Source organism: Equus asinus, chromosome 17, assembly GCF_041296235.1.
Source record: "Equus asinus isolate D_3611 breed Donkey chromosome 17, EquAss-T2T_v2, whole genome shotgun sequence".
Lineage (NCBI taxonomy): Eukaryota > Metazoa > Chordata > Mammalia > Perissodactyla > Equidae > Equus > Equus asinus.
Genome location: NC_091806.1, coordinates 21,631,231 through 21,652,493, shown reverse-complemented (window position 1 = coordinate 21,652,493; position 21,263 = coordinate 21,631,231). Strand labels below are relative to the sequence as shown.

General features: G+C 36.0%; 1 protein-coding gene across 1 annotated transcript; it reads left to right on the top strand.

The window, feature by feature from the left end:
• Nucleotides 1–5,409: 5,409 nt before the first annotated feature.
• LOC106835856 (olfactory receptor 10AG1-like) lies at nucleotides 5,410–6,390 on the top strand. The gene has a single exon (XM_014848457.3). It carries the CDS (start codon nucleotides 5,410–5,412, stop codon nucleotides 6,388–6,390), a length of 981 nt encoding a protein of 326 aa, XP_014703943.3.
• The last annotated feature ends 14,873 nt before the right edge of the window (nucleotides 6,391–21,263 follow it).

Genomic DNA, 21,263 nt, shown 5'->3' with positions numbered 1-21,263 from the left:
GAATGAAAATTGATGAAAGGGAATTATACTGTTATAAGATTATCACATTTGTGGAGTCTGAGTTGGGAGTGAAGCGGGTAGTGTGAAATAGGAAGGATGAGGTGGAATGTGAAAAGCAGAAGAATCATTTCTAAAGGAGAAAGATTAAAATGGGACACTTTTCACCCTAGGTCAACTTTGGCAAGTTAAAGGTGCATATTTTTAATTCTTAGCCCAGAAACAATCACTGAAATGATAAAAAGTGGCACGTATAAAAAGGCAGGGGGAGAAATAAAATGTAAAAAAAGAAAATAATTTAAGCCCAAAATTGGCAGAAAAAAACAGCAGCAAAAAAAAAAAAAAGAAAAAAATGGAAAGAAATAGAAAATAACAGGACATCATAATGACATTATAAATACTTATGGACTAAGTAGTCCAATTAAAAGGTAGATATTAAAACACAAAAGCAGAACACAGATATATGCTGTCAAAATTAGCTGCAGTTTAAATAAACAGACATAAATGAGGTAGAAAGTAAAAGAAATGAAAAAGTTACATATTCTACACATAACAAATCCTTAAATATTTTTGAATGTGCAAAGATGAAGAAAAGAAAAAAATGAAAGAAGAAGGAATAAGAAAAAATAAACATACAGTAGATTATCAGGAAATGATCATGGAGCTGTGTATGTATAGAGCATAAAGTAGATATCCATCAAAAATAAAATCAGAAGCACAGATGACTGTCACAGGAAACTGTTGAAAGCAGAAACTGGTGTATAAATAGCAGCGAGATGGCATAAAAAGCATCAGGCAGTTGCATGCACTACATATAGTATATAGTCCTGGGTATTATCGGGGAAGTGGAAGAATTCCACCCCACCTTTTCCTTAAGGTTCTTATGGCTGGTCAAACAATTAAAAAGTCAGGTTACCTGGAGAAAATCAAAGATTAATAGCATGTATTCATAGGAGAAACTCAGGAGAAAGTGAATAGCTCATCCAACCAGCCGAGGATGCCTGTTTAAGTATCTTTAGCTAAAGACAAGGAAGATTTTGCGGGTAGTGATTTGGGGCTTCAAATGGCAGGAAGGCAACTCACATGGAAATGAAAAAGCCAATGTTTGGTAAATAGAACTTTGATAAGAGTGGGCTTAGTGAGGATCCTCCCAGTCTAGCGGATACCCAGAATTATCTATAGTGATGGCCTGTCCTGGGGACAGGTCTTTATTTTAAATTTCTTTTAGGCAGTTAGTGGGGAAAGGTCAAATTCCTGAGTCTTCTGAGCCTTTATTTTCTTCAGCTTGAGATAATACACACAACAGTGTGGCGCATCTTGGGGTTGCCTGCCCTGAACCCCATCGGTATCACTGGGAATTGGTTCCAGGACCTCTGTGGATACTAAAATCTGCGGATGCTCAAGGCCCTTATTTAAAGTAGTATTTGGATAGAATATATGCATACTTTCCCATGTGATTCAAATCATCAGTAAATTACTTCTACTACCTAATACAATGTAAATAGTTGTTATAGTGTGTTGTTGGGGATAATGACAAGAAAAAAGTATGTACCTGTTGAGTGCAGATGCAACTATGGTAACCCTTTCCATTGGCAGTTGAATCCTGGAATTCGGAAACAAGGATGCAGAGGGCTGACTGTATCTTGTTTCACTACTTCATTCATATGCACACATTGCTTCAGTTGGTAATAAGAGTATTTCTCAAATTCAGCAATGAGACTTTTGTCAGAATTTCTCCCCCTGATGGAGTGTTTTCCATGGAAAATAAAAAAAAAAAGAAAATGTGTCTTCTCTTCTCTGGCCATGGGAGGCTTGTGTCAAGTCCAGAAATTCTCACTATGTGTAGGGTGGGCTTTTAGGTATTCTTTTCCTCTGAAAAACATGTGACTTGAGTCTCCTGGCCAAAACTCAGTGTTTTACACAATCAGTCATAAGTTTCCCATTGTCACCTGCTATCTGTTCAGTGCTGGCGCTGAAACCAGTGAGGATGGCAGGAGCACATTATCTAGAGTCAGAAAACACAAATATCTTGTTCTGCCTATTAGTGTCTAATTTTGCCTCCCTGGCAGTGGGTTTTTGGGGTGCTTTGTCAGAGCCAGTAGAGGTCAGAGATCTGGAATTGTCTATCTTCTCCAAAAACACATGTAGTGAAAGAATAGAGAGCGACTATAACTTCCTGAGTAAGGAAAAATGTTGAGGCCCAAAGTTGGAAGAAATATTCTCCTGATAGAGTGATGAGCAAAGTCTCTCACCTGTTAACAACTCTGTTGCAGAAACAATACCAAATTGATATGGAAACAAGTCTTAGTCAACAGTAAAGCAGGAAATTGGGGCTTGAAACATTAGGTTCATGCTTGAAGTGGTGCTCCCCATGAAGTGTATAGAGGAGCCTTGAAATTGAGAAAGGTTAAATTATTAAATGTTACAATAAGAAAGAGGGACTTCTAATTTTTAAAAAATTTGTACTGATAATATTTGTTCTTTTTTTAAATACTTTTTTTTTTGAGGAAGATTAGCCCTGATCTAACATCTGCTGCAAATCCTCCTCATTTTGCTGAAAAAGACTGGCCTTGAGCTAACGTCCATTCCCATCTTCCTCTACCTTATATGTGGGGTGCCTGCCACAGCATGTCCTGACAAGTGGTGCATAGGTCCACACCCGGGATCTGAACTGGTAAACCCCGGGCCACCAACGTGGAACACAGGAACTCAACTGCTGTGCCACTGAGATGGGCCAGATAATATTTATTCTCAATCTTTGTTTATAGAATTCATTAACGAGCCTGGTTTGTCTGTTCAGGGGCTTCCACAGTGTCTGAGAGAAAAATCATAATTTGAAAAAAGTAACCTTAGTTTTTGTAATACAGAATGGCCTTTGTCTTCATAAAATTTACCCCACGCCCACAAATGTCTACTTCTTCTACAAAGCAAACCAGTACTGCTTAAAGATGAGAAAATAAGTAGAACATGTCTAGGTGATGTTAACCATGCATGATTTGCTGAAAAGTTTTCTTCAGAGGAACCATAGAAAATAAAATAAGACAAGTAAGAAATCAGTAGGTAATGAATTTGAACAGTTTCCTGCAGGTAGCATCAGACAATTAAGAATACTTCTTCTTCTAGGACATCTGTGCACTCTGACTGTATTTGGGTGTCAACGAAAATAATCCATACAATCTATAAATGAAAATTTAGGTGAGTTTATTCTGAGCTAAAATGTGAGGACCATGGCATAGGGCCTTTCTTCCAGAAGGAAGAAAGGGCACCAAAGAAGAGGGCTGAACAGAGTGGTTATATACCCCCAAACAGGATGTTTCACATAGGATTGAAATGTCCCTTTTACAATAGTCGCAAGACTGCTCTGTCAGCACAGCGATTGATGGACACAGCAGGTAGGTCTGCTGTCTCAGTGAACACAGCAGGGTGGCTAGCCTGTTGTCTCTAACTCAAACTCGGTGGTCACTTGTGAGTGGGGTGGTCAAAGTCCAGTGCAGCAATCAGTTCCTAGCCTAAGGAAAGATGCTTATCCCTAAGGAAATGCCAATGTGGGGGGAAGTTGCACCTTTTATCTTAAGGGCATTTGTTCTTGCCATAGTAAATGTTTAAAGCAGATATACAATGCATGCTCAATGGCCACAGTCAGGCCCTTTTGGAAAAAACAAAGTCAGGCCGAATTAGGTTTACACCAAATGGCTTCCTCATATACTCCAATTTTTCCTATTGCTTGCCATTTCTATTTGGCATGGGAAATGAAGAGTGCATGAAATTATATTCCATAGAGAGGCTGCAGGAAAGTCTGGTCTACTTTGGAAGAATTGTTTGAAAAAACACACCAAATTAACTGCAAACAAGAACATTTAAAAAGCAGTTTAGATGTAAATAGGCAAATGAGGTATTCCCACAGGCAAGAAGTGATTATTTCATCTGTAAGGAGCACTTGCTCTTTAAAAAGCAAGATGAGAAAGATTTTGTTTAAAAATGGTAGAGATCCTAAACAATTTAGCATTTTTTAAAAAGTCGTGAATGAGAAAGGAGCAACTTTATGTAAGTTGTAAAAGGTAAATATGAACTTTTGATATGTTGGTATTCTAATTCAATTCAAGAATTTTTAAATTTCAGAATCAAGATTCAATAAATAATAAACAATTAAAATCATGATATGATACATGTTGGTAAAAAATGCATTCATTAAGATAGTACCTGTAGATGTCTGACTTTCTGAATTAAAAAGTTAAATAGTTTGTTTGAAGCATTTGAAGTATATAAATTCCTGTTTTTTCTAATATTAACAATTACAATAGTGTTAATTATTCATTTTAAGTAATAATCTATTAAGAAAACTATCATCAAAGAATGATGTATTATATTCAAATTAATTAAGCATAGTTTGCTATACTGATAATAAAGTAAATGTTGCCATTATAAATAAAAGAATGTCTATAAGAAAGACTCTCCTTTTATTAGGGAATCTCCTACCATTGGGGAAAACATGAAGCATGTATTTTTCCCAAATTATAATTTTCTGGAAAAGAATATTTGGCTCAACTTTTTTGTCCTATATCCTATTCTTATTTTTGTTACCCAGTCAAATCAGATCATAAATATGACAGGAGTTGGACATAATATCTGACTACATTTGTGGAACTTTTTATATACTGATTTTACTTTTCCCTAGGAAACTTAATTTCAGCTCAAAATAAAGCAATATGACCAAATATTACTAGGTTTGAAAATAGTTAAATGCCAAAAAGTTGTTTTTTAAGCAATAAAATCAACAAATTAGAATGAGAATTACTGGCACCTTATGACTTTGAAAATTAAATATTTGACTTTTATATTCTCATTGCATTTTTAATTACCTTCTCTCAATTCATATAAAATAACCAATTCTAATAATAATTTCTATTTTTAATTTAATTCAGAATCGTATATGGAGTAATACATTGGGGAGAGAATTGTGCTATATTCTTTATAGAATGAATCATGGGATGTAATATCAAGGATAGAAAGGACATAAATACAAATAGTCAGTGGGACATTGTGTTAGATCTCACAGGTCAGATATTATATTATGGACTAGATTTATGGGGAAAATTTCTTGGAATTTTGATCAATTGATAGTTAATTGAGTTGGGGTTTTGACCAGAGTAGGTCATCTGCATTCTCTTTTCTTGCACTGCAAGGTTAAGTAAAAATATCTAGCTTTATGTGTCTTATTGGTATAATTAGAATGCAAATCTAAGATTATAAATCATTTAAGCACTTTGTTTATTTTTTTTTTTTCTGCAGATGAGTTCATAGCTGTGGGTTTCACATCAAATCTCCCAGAACTACAGAATACAAGTGTCAGAAAATATTTGAGAAATTATAAAGACCAAAGTCCATGCTCCAATTCAATTATAAAAGATGAAAATGCAGCCAAAAAATGTAAGTCCACAGAGAGAAAATAATTTGAAAATTACAGAAACAAATTTCACTGTAATGATGGAATTTGTTCTCTTGGGCTTTTCTGACATTTCCAAATTCCACTGGTTACTTTTTGGGATATTCTTAGTCATCTACATGATTATCTTGTTGGGAAATGGCATCATAATTCTAATAACAAGAGTAGATTCCATTCTTCAGACCCCCATGTATTTTTTCCTCAGCAATTTTTCCTTCCTAGAAATCTGTTATGTTTCTGTCACAATTCCCAGAATGCTCATGGACCTTTGGACACAGAAAGGAAATATTTCTTTTTTTGCCTGTGCTACACAAATGTGCTTCTTCCTTATACTAGGAGGCACTGAGTGTTTCCTTCTGGCCCTGATGGCCTATGATCGCTATGTGGCCATTTGTAACCCTCTGCACTACCCTCTTGTCATGAACCACAAGGTCTGTGTGCAGCTGGTGGTTGCCTCCTGGATCAATGGAGTTCCAGTTGGAATAGGGCACACATGCCAGATTTTCTCTCTGCCTTTTTGTGGTTCTAACCAAATCAACCACTTCTTCTGTGACATACCCCCATTACTGAAGCTGGCTTGTGGAGACATTTTTGTGAATGAGATGTTCATCTACATATTTGCTGTATTGTTTGTCACTGTTCCCTTTATGTTGATACTTAGGTCCTATAGCAGAATTATCTCCACCATCTTGAAATTGCCATCAAGCACGGGACAGACCAAAGCATTTTCAATTTGTTCTTCCCATCTCATAGTTGTAGTTTTATTTTATGGATCAGCCACTCTCACCTATTTAAAACCTAAATCTAATCAGTATGAAGGAACGGACAAACTGCTCTCTCTTTTCTATACCATTTTGACCCCAATGTTTAATCCTTTGATATACAGTCTGAGGAACAAAGATGTTAGAAAGGCACTGAGAAAATTTCTTGGCAAATTATCAGCCTTGTGAGACATTAGAACTAGCAAAAATTATTGTTATATATATTTAATTTGTGTGTAGATTTAACTGAAATCTAATTTTGACTATTGTCTTAAATTTTTAAATAAACAATTGCTGTAATTTCTTTTAGTAGACCCGTATGTTGTCAGAGTTTTGCCAATTGTGTTCATTTATTTATCAGTTTTATGTTGAAAGATCAGTTTCTTCTTCACTGTAACTAAAAAATAGAGATGTCTCTAAACAAGATGATATGATATATAGTATGTTCTATAATTGAAATCATGCCATTTTTCCATTCTTTCACCAATGCCTTTCTAGACACTATCTTAACATTCTCCATTAAAGAAACAAAACATCCTTAGGTGATACAGTCATTACTAAATGATTTCCTCATAGAAATAAAAGCTAAATGTGTAAGGATATATTATAAGAAGGACTAATGTAAATAATAAATGAGTAATATAACGTTTACTGAAGCACTATTTTTCTAAGCAATAAAAACTGGACAAATGTGTGCTTATATTGAGAAATATTATAATAAATATGGTGCATAAATATAATAGACAATTATGGAGTCATTAAAAAGACCATCTTACAGTTATGTGTTAATGGCCCCCAGTCAGTCACTCCTCTCTTGTGTCCATGCCTTTTTGTCACCCCTTGCACCTTGACTCTTGATTTAGCCATCTGATTGTCTTTGGTGATTAGGGTATTAGACAAAAAGGAATATCACTTGGGCATTAGGACTTGGCTTCTCTAGCAACAGAAATCTTTTCAATACTATGTCAAGAAAATCAGATTAGACTCCTGGAGGGTGAGAAGAAAAATAGAAAGAAGCCACAATTCACATATAAACCCTATATTGATGAAATCAAATTTAAACAGACTTTAAATATCTATTTTAAAGTCTTTTGAAATGTTTATTCAACATTCTCTACTAGATTTTTAAGCCATATATTTTTAGTCGAATTTTTTTTTTTGAGGAAGATTAGGCCTGAGCTAACTACTGCCAATCATCCGGATTTTTTGCTGAGGAAGACTGGCCCCGAGCTAACATCCATGCCCATCTTCATCTACTTTATATGTGGGATGCCTACCACAGCATGGCTTTTGCCAAGTGGTGCCATGTTCGCACCTGGGCTCTGAAATGGCCAGCCCCAGGCCACCGAGAAGCCGAATGTGCAAACTTAACAGCTGTGCCACAAGGCAAGCCCACCTTATTAGTCAAATTTTAAAATTTGTTAATCTCCTTCTATATTGAAATGTGCATTTTAATTGTTTTTAGGAATCCCCAAATGTGATTGATTTTCCAACTCCTTACATATCTGAAAATTTCTTCACAAAGTAAAACTCTCAGTTTGAAATGAGTCTCTGAGCAGAGTACTGTAGAAAAAAACGTAAAAGGCAATTTCTAATAAAATAACTGGAAAAAGTACACATGCTGTCAGTTATGGAAATTGTGCATAAAAATGTGTGACCTAAAGTTTTTATCTATATTTCCAAACACAACAGCATATGCATCCTTTTTACGGAAAATACTCAACAAGATAAGCCAAAAGCTGTACCATTAAAAAAAAGTCCCAATAGTTAAAAAAATAATAATACAGAATATGTTCTTGGCCACAATGGAATTAAATTTCAATTTCATTTTTCTTGTCTGGGGGGATGAGAGGAGGAATATGAGGAAATTTCTGGGCATGATGGATATGTTCCTTATCATGATTGCAATGATGGTTTCACTGCTGTGTATATATGAAGAATTTGTCAACTATAAGCTTTAGATATGTGTTTTTTTTTTATTATTTGCTTCAGTGTCACATTAATGAAGCTATTCAAAAATAAAAATTGGCTGAAATTTAAACATAGAAACTGTCAGTAAAAGAAGGCAAAGAGAATCCATTACTACCAAACTTGATTTACCGGAGAAGACAACCAAATCATTTAGCCTGTAGCAACATGATACCAGAGGAAAATGCATGTCTCAGAAAGAAAGAAAAAAGATGAAACATAGTAAATAGAAAGGCAAACATTAAATATTTTGTTTTTATTTTAATTTCCTTGAAATACATATGTGTCTTTAAATCAAAAATTTCAACATTTTTATCAGATGACACTCAGTTCATAATAGGTATCATAGGTCTAATAGTAACATTGTAGGCCATGGTCATGTGTTCAGTTTCTACTAAGGCCTAGTGACAGGCCAAGATCTCACTCTTGAAAAAAAGACAATTGGGGCTGGCCCAATACCATAGTGTTTAAATTCGTGCACTCTGCTTCGGTGGCCCAGGGTTTGCCAGTTCGGATCCTGGGTGTGGACCTACACACTGCTTGTCAAGACACACTAAGGCAGCATCCCACACAGAAGAACTAGGACTTACAACTAGTATATGCAACTACATACTTGGGCTTTGGGGAGGAAACAAAAAAAAGAGGAGAATTGGCAACAGATATTAGCTCAAGGCCAATCTTTAAAAAAAAAAAAAAAGATTACTTATCCACAGAGATTGACAAGGCTTTCCTCCAAAATCGTAGGGACTGTGTTGTCATTCACCTATAGTAGCCTCCCAAAGGCTCCAAACAGCATCCCTATCCACCACTGACACTTCAAGCACCACTGCATCTACTGGAACAAATGGTCCAAGTTGCATAACAGCGTACATAGGAGCCTAGAGCTGCTGTAGAGCCTTCTCTTTTTCTGGTCCCTACTTAATATTAGCAGCTCTATGGATCACTTGGTAAATGGGCCTGAGTAACACACCTAAATGAGGAATGTATTGCCTCCAAAATCCAAAGAGGCTCACTGGGTGTTGTGCTGACTTCTTTGCTATAGGAGGTACTAGATGCAGCAGCTAAAAATAAGTTCACCTTTGAAAAGATATCTTCATGTGCTCCACATCACTGGATCTCTAGAAAATTTCACTGAGACAGAAGGTCCTTGAAATTTAGTCAGATTTATTCCCCACCCTATGATAGGAAACTATCTTAGAATAAAGTTGAGTAGTTTCTACTTCTTGCTCACTAGGTTCAATCAGCATAATGTCATCTATGTAATGGACCAGTGTTAATCTTTTTTGGAAAGGAAAGGTGATCAAGATTCCTGAAAACTTTTATTATGACATAAATTTGGAGAGTTTATTCACCTCTGAGGTGAGACAGTGAAAGTGAACTGCTGGCCTTGCCAGCTGAAATGAAACTGCTTCTGATGGGCCTTATGGACAAATACAGAATAAAATATCAATAGCTACTAACCAGGTACCAGGGAATGTGTTAGTTTGCTCAAGCAATGAAACCACATCTGGTACACCTGCTGCAATTGAAGTCACCACTTACTTACATTTATAATAATCCACTATCAATCTTCAGCTTAGATCTTCTGAACAAGTCAGACAGAGGAATTGAATGTTAATGTGATGGGAATCACCACCCATGCATCTTTTGAGTCCATGTAGGTGGCACTAATATCTGTAACCCCTCCAGGAATGCAGTACTGCTTTTGACTTACCATTTTCTTAGGTAAAGTAAGTTCTAATGTCTTCCAACTAGACTTTTCTATCATAATACTCCCATCTCCAAAGTCAGGGAACCAATGTGGGGATTATGCCAACTGCTAAGTATATATATTCCAATTATGTATTCTGGAAGTGTGGAAATAACTACAGGATGAGTTTGGGGATGCACTGGGCTCACTGTGAGATGAACCTCAGCTAAAACTCTATTGATCACTTGACCTCCACAAGGTTGGGGGGCCACAGTGACATTTTGGGTCTCCTGGAATCAATGTCAGTTCACAGTCAGTGTCCAGTAATATGAAAAAGTTATAATTATTTCCTTTTCCCCAGTGTGGTTCCCTGTTATAAGTCCATAGGTCCATTTACGGAAGGCTGGGAGAAAGGTTAACAGTATCAATTTTCAGTAGTGGACTGGGCCCTTCCTTAAGGGGAACCATCTTCCTTTATTTTTTTATTTTATATTTTTTATTGAGTTAATGATAGGTTACAATCTTGTGAAATTTCAGTTGTATGTTAATGTTTGTCATTTGTGTTGTAGGTGCACCATTTCACCCTTTGTGCCCACCCCCCACCCCACCTTTCCCCTGGTAGCCACTAATCTGTTCTCTTTGTCCACATTTTTAAATTCCTCATATGAGTGGAGTCATACAGAGATTATCCTTCTCTAACTGGCTTATTTCACTTAACATAATTCCCTCAAGGTCCATCCACGTTGTTGCAAATGGGATGATTTTGTTCTGTTTTGCAGCTGAGTAGTATTCCATAGTATATATATACCACAACTTCTTTATCCATTCATCTGTTGATGGGCACTTAGGTTGCTTCCATGTCTTGGCTATTGTAAATAATGCTGCAATGAACATTGGGGTACATAGGACTTTTGTTATTGCTGACTTCAAGCTCTTTGGATAGATACCCAGTAGTGGAATGGCTGGGTCGTATATTAGTTATATTTTCAATTTTTTGAGGAATCTCCATACTATTTTCCGTAGTGGCTGCACTAGTTTGCATTCCCACCAGCAGTGTATGAGGGTTCCATTCTCTCCAAAGCCTCTCCAACATTTGTTACTATTAGTTTTAGATATTTTTGTCATTCTAATGGGTGTAAGGTGATATCTTAGTGTAGTTTTGATTTGCCTTTCCCTGATGATCAGCGATGATGAGCATCTTTTCATGTGCCTATTGGCCATCAGTATATCTTCTTTGGAGAAATGTCTGTTCATGTCTCCAGCCCATTTTTTGATTGGGTTGTTTGATTTTTTGTTGTTGAGTTGTGAGAGTTCTTTATATATTATGGATATTAAGCCTTTGTCAGATATATGACTTGCAAATATTTTTTTCCCATTTAGTGGGTTGTTTTTTTGTTTCAATCCTGTTTTCATTTGCCTTGAAGAAGCTCTTTAGTCTGATGAGGTCCCATTTGTTTATTCTTTCTATTGTGTCCCTTCTCTGAGAAGACACGGTGTCCGAAAAGGTCCTTTTAATACTGATGTCAAAGAGTGTACTGCCTGCGTTTTCTTATAGAAGCCTTATGGTTTCAGGTCTCACCTTTAGGTCTTTGATCCATTTTGAGTTTATTTTGGTGAATGGTGAAAAAGAATGGTCAATTTTCATTCTTTTACATGTGGCTCTCCAGTTTTCCCAGCACCATTTGTTGAAAAGACTTCTTTTCTCCAGTGTATTCACTCAGCTCCTTTGTCGAAGATAAGCTGTCCATAGATGTGTGGTTTTATTTCTGGGGTTTCAATTCTGTTCCATTGATCTGTGCACCTCTTTTTGTACCAGTACCATGCTGTTTTGATTACTGTAGCTTTGTAGTAAGTTTTGAAGTCAGGGATTGTGATGCCTCCCGTTTTGTTCTTTTTTCTCAGGATTGCTTTAGCAATTCGGGGTCTTTTGTTGCCCCATATAAAGTTTAGGATTCTTTGTTCTAATTCTGTAAAGAATGTCATTGGGATTCTGATTGAGATAGCGTTGAATGTGTAGATTGCTTTAGGTAGAATGGACATTTTAACTATGTTTATTCTTCCAATCCATGTACATGGAATGTCTTTCCATCTCCTTATGTCGTCATCCAATTCTTCAGAAAGGCCTTGTAATTTTCATTATATAGGTCCTTCGCTTCCTTAGTTAAATTTACCCCGATGTATTTTATTCTTTTTGTTGCTATTGTGAATGGTATTGTGTTCTTGAGTTCTTTTTCTGTTAGTTCGTTATTAGAATATAGAAATGCTACTGATTTATGCAAATTGATTTTATACCCTGCAACTTTGCTGTAGTTGTTGATTACTTCTAGGAGTTTTCCAATGGATTTTTTGGGGTTTTCTATATATAAGATCATGTCATCTGCAAACAGCGAGAGTTTCATTTCTTCCCTCCCTATTTGGATTCCTTTTATTCCTTTTTCTTGCCTGATTGCTCTGGCCAGGACCTCCAGTACTATGTTAAATAAGAGTGGTGATAGAGGGCATCCTTGTCTCATTCCTGTTTTCAGGGAGATGGCACTCAGTTTTTGCCCATTGAGTGTGATGTTGGCTGTGGGTTTGTCATATATGGCCTTTATTATGTTGAGGTAGTTCCCTTCTATGCCCATTTTGTTCAGAGTTTTTATCATAAATGGCTGTTGGATTTGTCAAATGCTTTCTCTGCATCTATTGAGATGATCATGTGGTTTTTATTCCTCAGTTTGTTGATGTGGTGTATCACGTTGATTGATTTGCGGATGTTGAACCATCTCTGTGTCCCTGGTATGAATCCAACTTGATCATGATGTATGATCCTTTTGATGCATTGCTGAATTCTGGTGGCCAAAATTTTGTTTAGAGTTTTGGCATCTATGTTCATCAGTGATATTGGCCTGCAGTTCTCTTTTTTCGTGGCATCCTTGTCTGGCTTTGGTATCAGCGTGATGTTGGCCTCATAGAATGTGTTAGGAAGTGTTCCATCCTCCCTAAGTTTTTGGAATAGCATGAAAAGGATAGGTATTAAATCCTCTCTAAAAGTTTGGTAGAATTCCCCAGGAAAGCCATCTGGTCCTGGGGTTTTATTCTTTGGGATGTTTTTGATTGCTGTTTCAATCTCTTTCCTTGTGATTGGTGTGTTCAAATTGTCTGCTTCTTCTTGAGTGAGCTTTGGCAGATTGTAGGAGTCCAAGAATTTATCCATTTCCTCTAGGTTATCCATTCTGTTAGCATAGAGTTTTTCATAGTATTCCCTTGTAATCTGTTACGTATCTGCAGAGTCTGCTGTTATTTCTCCTCTTTCATTTCTGATTTTGTTTATTTGAGCTTTCTCCCTTTTTTTCTCTGTAAGTCTGGCTAGGGGTTTGTCAATTTTATTTATCTTCTCAAAGAACCAGCTCTTTATTTCCTTGATCCTTTCTACTGCCTTTTTCGTTTCAATAGTATTTATTTCTGCTCTGATTTTTATTATTTCTCTCCTTCTGCTGACTTTGGGCTTTATTTGCTCTTCTTTCTCTAGTTCCGTTAGGTGTACTTTAAGATTGCTTATTTGGGATTTTTCTTGTTTGTTAAGGTGTGCCTGTATTGTGATTAATTTTCCTCTTAATAGAGCTTTTGCTGTATCCCATATGAGTTGGTATGGCATGTTATCATTTTCATTTGTTTGCAGGTATTTTTTGATTTCTTCTTTAATTTCTTCAATGATCCATTGCTTGTTCAGTAGTGTATTGTCTAGACTCCACATCGTTGTGCATTCCTCAGCTTTTTTCTTGTAATTAATTTCTAGCCTTATAGCATTATGATCAGAGAAGATACTTGTAATTATTTCAATTTTTTTAAATTTGTAGAGGGTTGCCTTGTTTCCAACATATGGCCTAATCCTTGAGAATGTTCCATGTGCACTTGAGAAGAATGTGTATTCTGCTTTTTTAGGATGAAGTGATCTATATATGTCTATTAAATCCAATTGTTTTAGTTTTTCATTTAGCTCCACTATTTCTTTGTTGATTTTCTGTCTCGATGATCTGTCCATTGATGTGAGTGGGGTGCTGAGGTCCCCTACTATTATGGTGTTGTTTTTAACATCTTCCTTTAGGTCTGTTAATAGTTGCTTTATGAACCTTGGTGCTCCTATGTTGGGTGCATAGATATTTATAAGCCTTATTTCTTCTTGATGAAGTGTCCCTTTGATCATTATATATTGTCCCTGTGTGTCTTTTTACCTGTCTTATTTTGAAATCCACTTTGTCTGATATAAGAATTGCAACACCTGCTTTATTTTCCTTGCTATTAGCTTGAAGTATTTTCCTCCACTCCTTCACCCTGAGCCTGTGTTTGTCATTGAGGCTGAGGTGTGTTTTCTGGAGGAAACAAATTGTTGGATCTTGTTCTTTAATCCATTTTGCCACTCTGTGTCTTTTTATTGGAGAGTTCATTCCGTTTACATTGAGAGTGATTATTGATGCATGTGGACTTAAAGCTGTCAATCTGTTGCTCATTATTTGGCTTTCCTGCTTTTCTCTTCCTGTGTGCTTTATCCTACCCATTTGATGCTGCAATTTCTTACGCTGGGTTTCTTAGACTTTTGCTTATTTATGTTTTGTGTCTCTGTTCTGTTGTTTAGTTTAGTGTCTACCCTGATGTTTGTATTTAGAATCTCGTGTATAATATAGTCTATTCTCTAGTGGTCTCTTACTTACTTGGACTAGACTAATTTAGTCCCTTTGCTCTTCCCCTCCTAAATTATTATTTTCACTTCTTGTTACAACTTGTGCTATGAGTTTGTAGTTAGAGTGATAAGATCATCTTTGCTTTGGTAGTTTCCTTAACTTTATCCTAATGCTATAGTTGAATATTTTCTATCCTATTCTGGTTCTATTTATCTGTCCCCCTACTTTGTGGTTTGTGACCCCTTTCTCCCTTTTTTCTTTTTTCAGGTATGAGAGACTTCTTGAGGATTTCTTGTAGTGGAGGACTTTTGGTTACAAATTCCCTTAACTTTTGTTTGTCTAGAAAAGATGAATTTCTCCCTTATATCTGAAGGATATTTTTGCTGGATAGAGTATTCTTTGCTGAAGATTTTTATCTTTTAAAGCTTTGAATATGTCACTTCATTCTCTCCTAGCTTGTAAGGTTTCTGCAGAGAAATCTGCTGAAAGTCTGATAGGGGCTCCTTTGTAGGTAATTCTCTTTTGTCTTGCAGCCCTGAGTATTGTTTCTTTGTCATTCCTATTTGCCATTTGTACTACTATATGCCTTGCAGTAGGTCTATTTACATTGACAAATCTAGGAGATCTGAAAGCTTCCTCTATGCACATTTCTCCCTCAATCCCTAGATTTGGGAAGTTCTCTTCTATAATTTCATTGAGCACACTTTCTGCTCCATTTTCCTTTTCTACGTTCTCGGGAATTCCTATCGTCCTTAAATTCTTTCTCCTCATTCAATCTGCTGTCTCTCTAATACTTCCCTCATTCCTTTTAATCCTTAGTTCTCTTTCTTCCTCTGTCTGGAGCCATTCAGTCTGTCTATCTTCGATTATGCTAATTTGCTCTTCTTTGGAGTCTACCTAGGCATTCAGGGAATCCGTATTCTGTTTTATCTGGTCCATTGCGTTTCTTATCTCTAGTACTTCTGTTTGATTCTTCTTTGTAATTTCAATCTCTTTTGTGAAGTAACTCCAGAATTCAGCTTGTTTCTCTATCTTTCTACCACATTGAGTTTTTTGATTATAGCTGTTCTGAACTCATTTTCATTTAGTTTACCTAATTCCAAGTCCTCAGGACTTGATTCTATATTTTTATGGTTTTCCTTCTGGTCTGGGGCTTTTATAAATTGCTGGATGGTAGAGGAGCAGTTCTTTTGCATGGTGGTAGAATTCGGTTGCAGTTACAGCGTGTCACCACTAGATGGGGGTCGAGTGCTGCATGTTCTGAGCTCTCCACCTTCGGGCAAGATGGCAGCACCCAGTGCGCTTTGCCGGGGCAGGGACGGGGGCTGTTTCTCTCGCATACCGATCTGAATCTGACAAGTTCTGTTCTCTGGTCTCCCGGGGCCCTGCTTTTATGGGGTCCCTGCACATGGAAGCTTTCCCCCATCAGCGGCTTTCCACTGTACTGGCGGCGGGAGTCCTAGATGATCCCCTGGTCACATGGCCCCTCCCCCGCTCCTTCCCAGACCCGCACGGCGATCCCGGTTTCTAGGGGATGGAGCAATGTTCTCACTTACCCAGTTCCAGCTCCTCCAAAGTGGGCAGCAGGGGCTCCATCTTCTGTCTTTTGATACTGTAGGTCTCTGAGTCCTGGCATTAGGTTCATTAGCTGAAATTCTGGGTTTTTTTTCAGTCCCTTGTTGTACTTTGGAGGGGAGAGAGTCCCGGGTCAGCTCACCCCACCATTTTGCTCCCAGAATTTCCAGAACCATCTTCCTTTTCATTCAAGGAGTTCTGGGTCTGTAAACTGTCTCAAGCTTGTGAATTGAATGAGGGGCTCTGACTACCTATTTTAATTAGACTTTGATTCACTTGATATAAATCTTTGCTGCTTATACAGATCAAGTAATAATGTTAAAGACTACCTATTTCACTTCTAGGAAAACCACGATTAACCAGACAACACCAGAGGTCTCTGTGAGATAGATTCTTTTGATTTCTGCTTTGATTCCACTGGAAATTACCCTAACGATGTCCACCTTGCCTTTCGTGATTGAATGCTGCCTGTTGGCCTCTGACACCCTAGGATCCAATTATTCCCATTGAATTTAGATTTCCTGATTCAATGGCTACAATTCCCATTGTAAAGGTTTAGCCTATTAGGAAGCATAATCGGGGAGTTCTTCAAGAATGCTGGATCTCCTCTGTCAAATTTATTTCTCACAGTGCTGGTGAAAGGTATGTCTACTGAATCCTCCCAGTGAGGGTGAGTATGTAAAAAATGACAGATCTATTCTAACATTCAAATCCCCTAAACATTGAATCCTTTCCCTACATTAAACCAAGTCAGACTGGACATTACCAATTGCTCACTATGGGCCACCTTTTGCTCAATGTTTCAGCCTACTATTCGAACACACTGTTAGAGTCCTTTCTAACTCCCTGATCTGCAAGATGAAATGCAAAATCTCTGCTCAGTAGACCCATATCAATAAGTTTGGCCTAGTCCTGTTACGTTTCTTCCAACATTACCCCACATCCTTTATCCATGCATGTTGCCTGATTTACTATCTGTATAAATTGGAAAACTCAAGTAGGTCTTTTGGAGGGTAGTGTACTCCCTCATGGGTTACACTTCATACTTCACCTTTAGGGACCTCTTGGGACTTTTGTATACTTATAGGCCTAGAAGCAAAGAGGGATGGTGGAGGTGGGTACATATGAGAATCAGCATTGTATTGCATGACAACTGCCTCAGGAGAGGCCATAGCATTTTCTTCAGACAATGCAAGATTAACCTCCTCAGATGAGAATGGTAAGCCTATTTCTATTGGCCAAGTAGACATCAAAATTTAGGGGATAAATCTCCTCAGCTTCATCAGGGTTCTCACATTTCCATTCCAATTTTCAGAATCCCATTTGTTTTCTCAATTAATGCCCTCACTTTAACAGTAGACACTCTGCAAGGCTGGGTGATTCTGGATTGTGTTTCCAGCAATCTCAGCTCTGTACTTACAGGAGACAGGGGTAGACACAGAAACTTTGAAGTCATTTATGTGGCTCTCAAGTTGAAAATTTGAATTCATGAACCTATCCCTTTCTTTCCTCTCTTTGTCCAATTATATTAGAAGCAACAAGCCAATCTTATTATGCTTGTTAGTTTTATTAAAATGTTTGGAAGCATCATATACATGGTCATTCATACACTTACTTCTTATGAGCATTTCATTAGGAATATCCAATGGCAATATTTTGCATATCTCTACTATCAGACTGTCAGTGTTCATTTTACTACTGGAAATAGAGTCATTAATGTCTTTAAATGACACTAATGCTAAATCATCTTAGATATCCAATTTCAGAAACTCCAGAACAAATTCAGAAAATTCATCTTTAAAATTCTGATTCTCTAGAACCATTCTCAGTAACAACATTTACATTAGTCAGTGTTCTCCAGAGAAACAAAACCAATAGGATATATATTTACAGAGAGAAAGATAATTAGAGGGAGTGAGAATTATTATAAAAGATTTCCTTATAGAATTGTGAAGGCTGGTAAATCCAAAATTTTGGGGATTAGCCAGAAGTCTAGAGACCCAGGAGAACCAATATTTCAGTTGGAGTCTAAGCACTCTTCTGTAGAACTAGGAAGAGTTAATGTTGCAGATGATGTCTGAAGGCAATGCCCCAGAAAATACTCTCTTGCACAGGGAAGGGTGGTCCTTTTGTTCTATTCAGGCCTTGAACTTATTGGATAAGGCTCATTCACAGTGTGGAGGGCAATTTGTTTCACACAATGTTTACCAATTTAAATTTTAATCTTAACAAAAACATCATTACGGAAATGTCCAGAATAATGATTGGCCAAATATCTGGGTACTCCATAGCCCAACCAATTTAAATGAAAAATTAACCATTACAGATAAACACAAAAACCAAACCAATCAACAAAGAAAATAGACTACACTCAAAGAATCATTGATTAAAAAAAGATAACTATAGACACATTAAGGAATTCAGGAAGAAATATATATATATATAAAATATACTGAAGAAAAAAACATAAATATTATAGCACTCTACAGAAGAAATGAGACGCACCTGGAAATCATGAAGAGATATATTTAACGTAGTGAAAGATAATTATCAATTCAGAATTTTGTACACAGTGAGTGAAATATTTGAAATATCTTTCCAATATATAGGCAAATGAAAACTTTGTCAGGAAAATATAAATGCATGAATTCACACATGAACACAGGCATGCAAGTGAACACTCACATGCGCACAAACTGAAATAACTTGCAGCAAGCAAGCTTGTGCTTCACCAACTTCCCAGGCAGGAGTATAACAGAAGGAAACATGGGTTGAGACAAAGAAATTTAAAAAGGACATTAAAAATGTGAAAATAAAGGTAAATAAAAAAGTATAGAGTTTTTAATTTTAATTGCTTCAAAAATAAATGAGCAAAGCAAAACTTTTTGCTGGTGGATTGTAATTTTAAATAAGACATAAAAGTAAATTTTATGAGAAAATATCACAATTCATGGCCAAATTTGATTTGCCAGTGTTTTGCTGAAAAATCTTTACATCTGTATTCATAATAATTAAAGCACATTTACCATTTGTTTTCTCTACTTGTGATGTCTTTGTCTGCTTTTGGCATCAGGGTGAGTTGATAAGTGTTGATGTCACAGAATGAGTTGATAAGTGCTTCCTCTTCTTCTATTTCCTGTAAGAAGTTATGAAAGATCAATAGTTATTCTAATTTAAATGGTGGAATTCATCTGTAAAACCATATGGGCCTGGGCCTACTCCTTGGTGCATACCCAAGATAAGTGAAAGCATACGTTCAGTTGTACAAAAAAGTTTATAAGCATTATTAATAATAGTCAAAGTGTGGAAATGACCCAAATGCCCATTAACTGATGAATGGTTGAATAAAAAATGGCATACCCACACAAAGGAATATTGTTGGGCAAAAAAATGAATAAATTACTGATAGATACTCCAACGTGGATGAACTTCAAAAACATATTTCTAAGTTTAATAAGTTAGATGGAAAAGACCGCGTATTGTATGATATTATTTATATTAAACGTGCAGAATAGCCAAATCTATAAAAACATAAAAGTACCTTAGTGGTTCCTAGGTTTGGGGGTCAGAGAATGGGAAATGACTGCTAGCCAGTACAAGCTCTCATTTAGGAGTGATAAAAATACACAACTCTTTAAATATACTAAAAATTATGTCTTAAGTCTTAAATATCTCTAAAATCATTTGCATTTGACAAGAAAAAATCATGTGAAACAAACAAAAAGTGAATTAATCCTGTAAAAATATAGCAGTAAGAGAAATAGAAGAAAGGAAGAATATATAGACAAAGAAAGTAGAACATGCATATGAATTGATCCGTCAAAGAAGAAAACTAAGCCAGAGCAACAGCATAAATATCACAAGCTGTGATCAATAATTCTTTTCTGAATTGAAAGAAGATTGAAACTTCCTATTGAAAGAGTACATTATATTCTATGTCAGTAAAGAATGATCAGTATTAAGTTATATGTATTAGTCAGTATTTTCTATACAGAAGCCAGATCCAGAAACTTTGTTACTTTTAAGGATTAGGAAAATAAACTGACAACACATTTTTCAAAAGCAGTACTTCATGCCAAGAAAAATGGAATCAAGGAAACCGAAAACAAGACAAATGTGAATATAGGATTAAAGGTAACAAAACTGAAATGTAACTGTTAATTACTAAATGAATATTGTCATAGTACAAAACCAAGAAGTTGCATCTAAAAAAAGGACAATGGGGATAATGTTAAGGTGATTTTAAAATGTGTTTGTATGACTGTATATACATGCTTGTATATGCCTCTGTTTGTGTATGACATATTTGTAATACGGACATTATGAGAAACCAAAGACTAAATATACGTTTAACAATAATTAAAATTACACCTAACATACCTTAAAAAAATACATTCAGTATAGTTTCGTAAGTCTAAATATATTATCAAGTGTTTCAGAAGGGTAAAAATAAATGCTTAGGAAAAGATATATTTAGGCAATATGCATGGAAAAAGTATTGGTTCTAATATTAATATCAAGAAATATAGAATGCAGGAAATAACATCAAAATAAATTAAAACTACTTTGCAATGATTACGTAATGCACAATGAAGACTTAGCAGTGAGTGTTATCTATGCAAAAAGTATCGTAGCAACAAATATCTTAAATCAGGAAATTTCTCATATGGGAGATGCAAAGACAGACATAGCATCATTTTAACATTAGGAAAACCTAATACATCTCTGTTATATATTTTTAGTCAACAAACATTAATGAGGACATAACAGAATTACTAAACAAGCAATAAGATTGTTTTTAAAGATAAGTATGTATCAAACATTGACCAGAATAAGAGAAGATTCTTTTTCTTTTCAAGACTATGTGCAGCATTCGTGCAAAATGTCAATATTAGAAAAAAAAGGGGTCTGAATACAGAAAATGATACAAACTGCAATCTGTTTTGAAATAAAATACAATTAAATAAAAAGACTGTCAAACTATTCCATTTAGCCATTGAAAAATAATTAAAGTACTCCTAATTCAAAGAGAAATAAGGAAAAAGTGAGAAATATTGATAATGAAAGGGTGAGAGAGTAAGATATGTGGAATGCTACTGACATGGTGACAGTGGAAAATCCACATCCAAAGTAGAAGGTTCGAAAAGAATAACAAAATAGATCAGTGG

Bases quoted from the DNA above. Each gene is read 5' to 3' on its own strand.
- LOC106835856 (XM_014848457.3), top strand. From the start codon at position 5,410: ATGCAGCCAAAAAATGTAAGTCCACAGAGAGAAAATAATTTGAAAATT.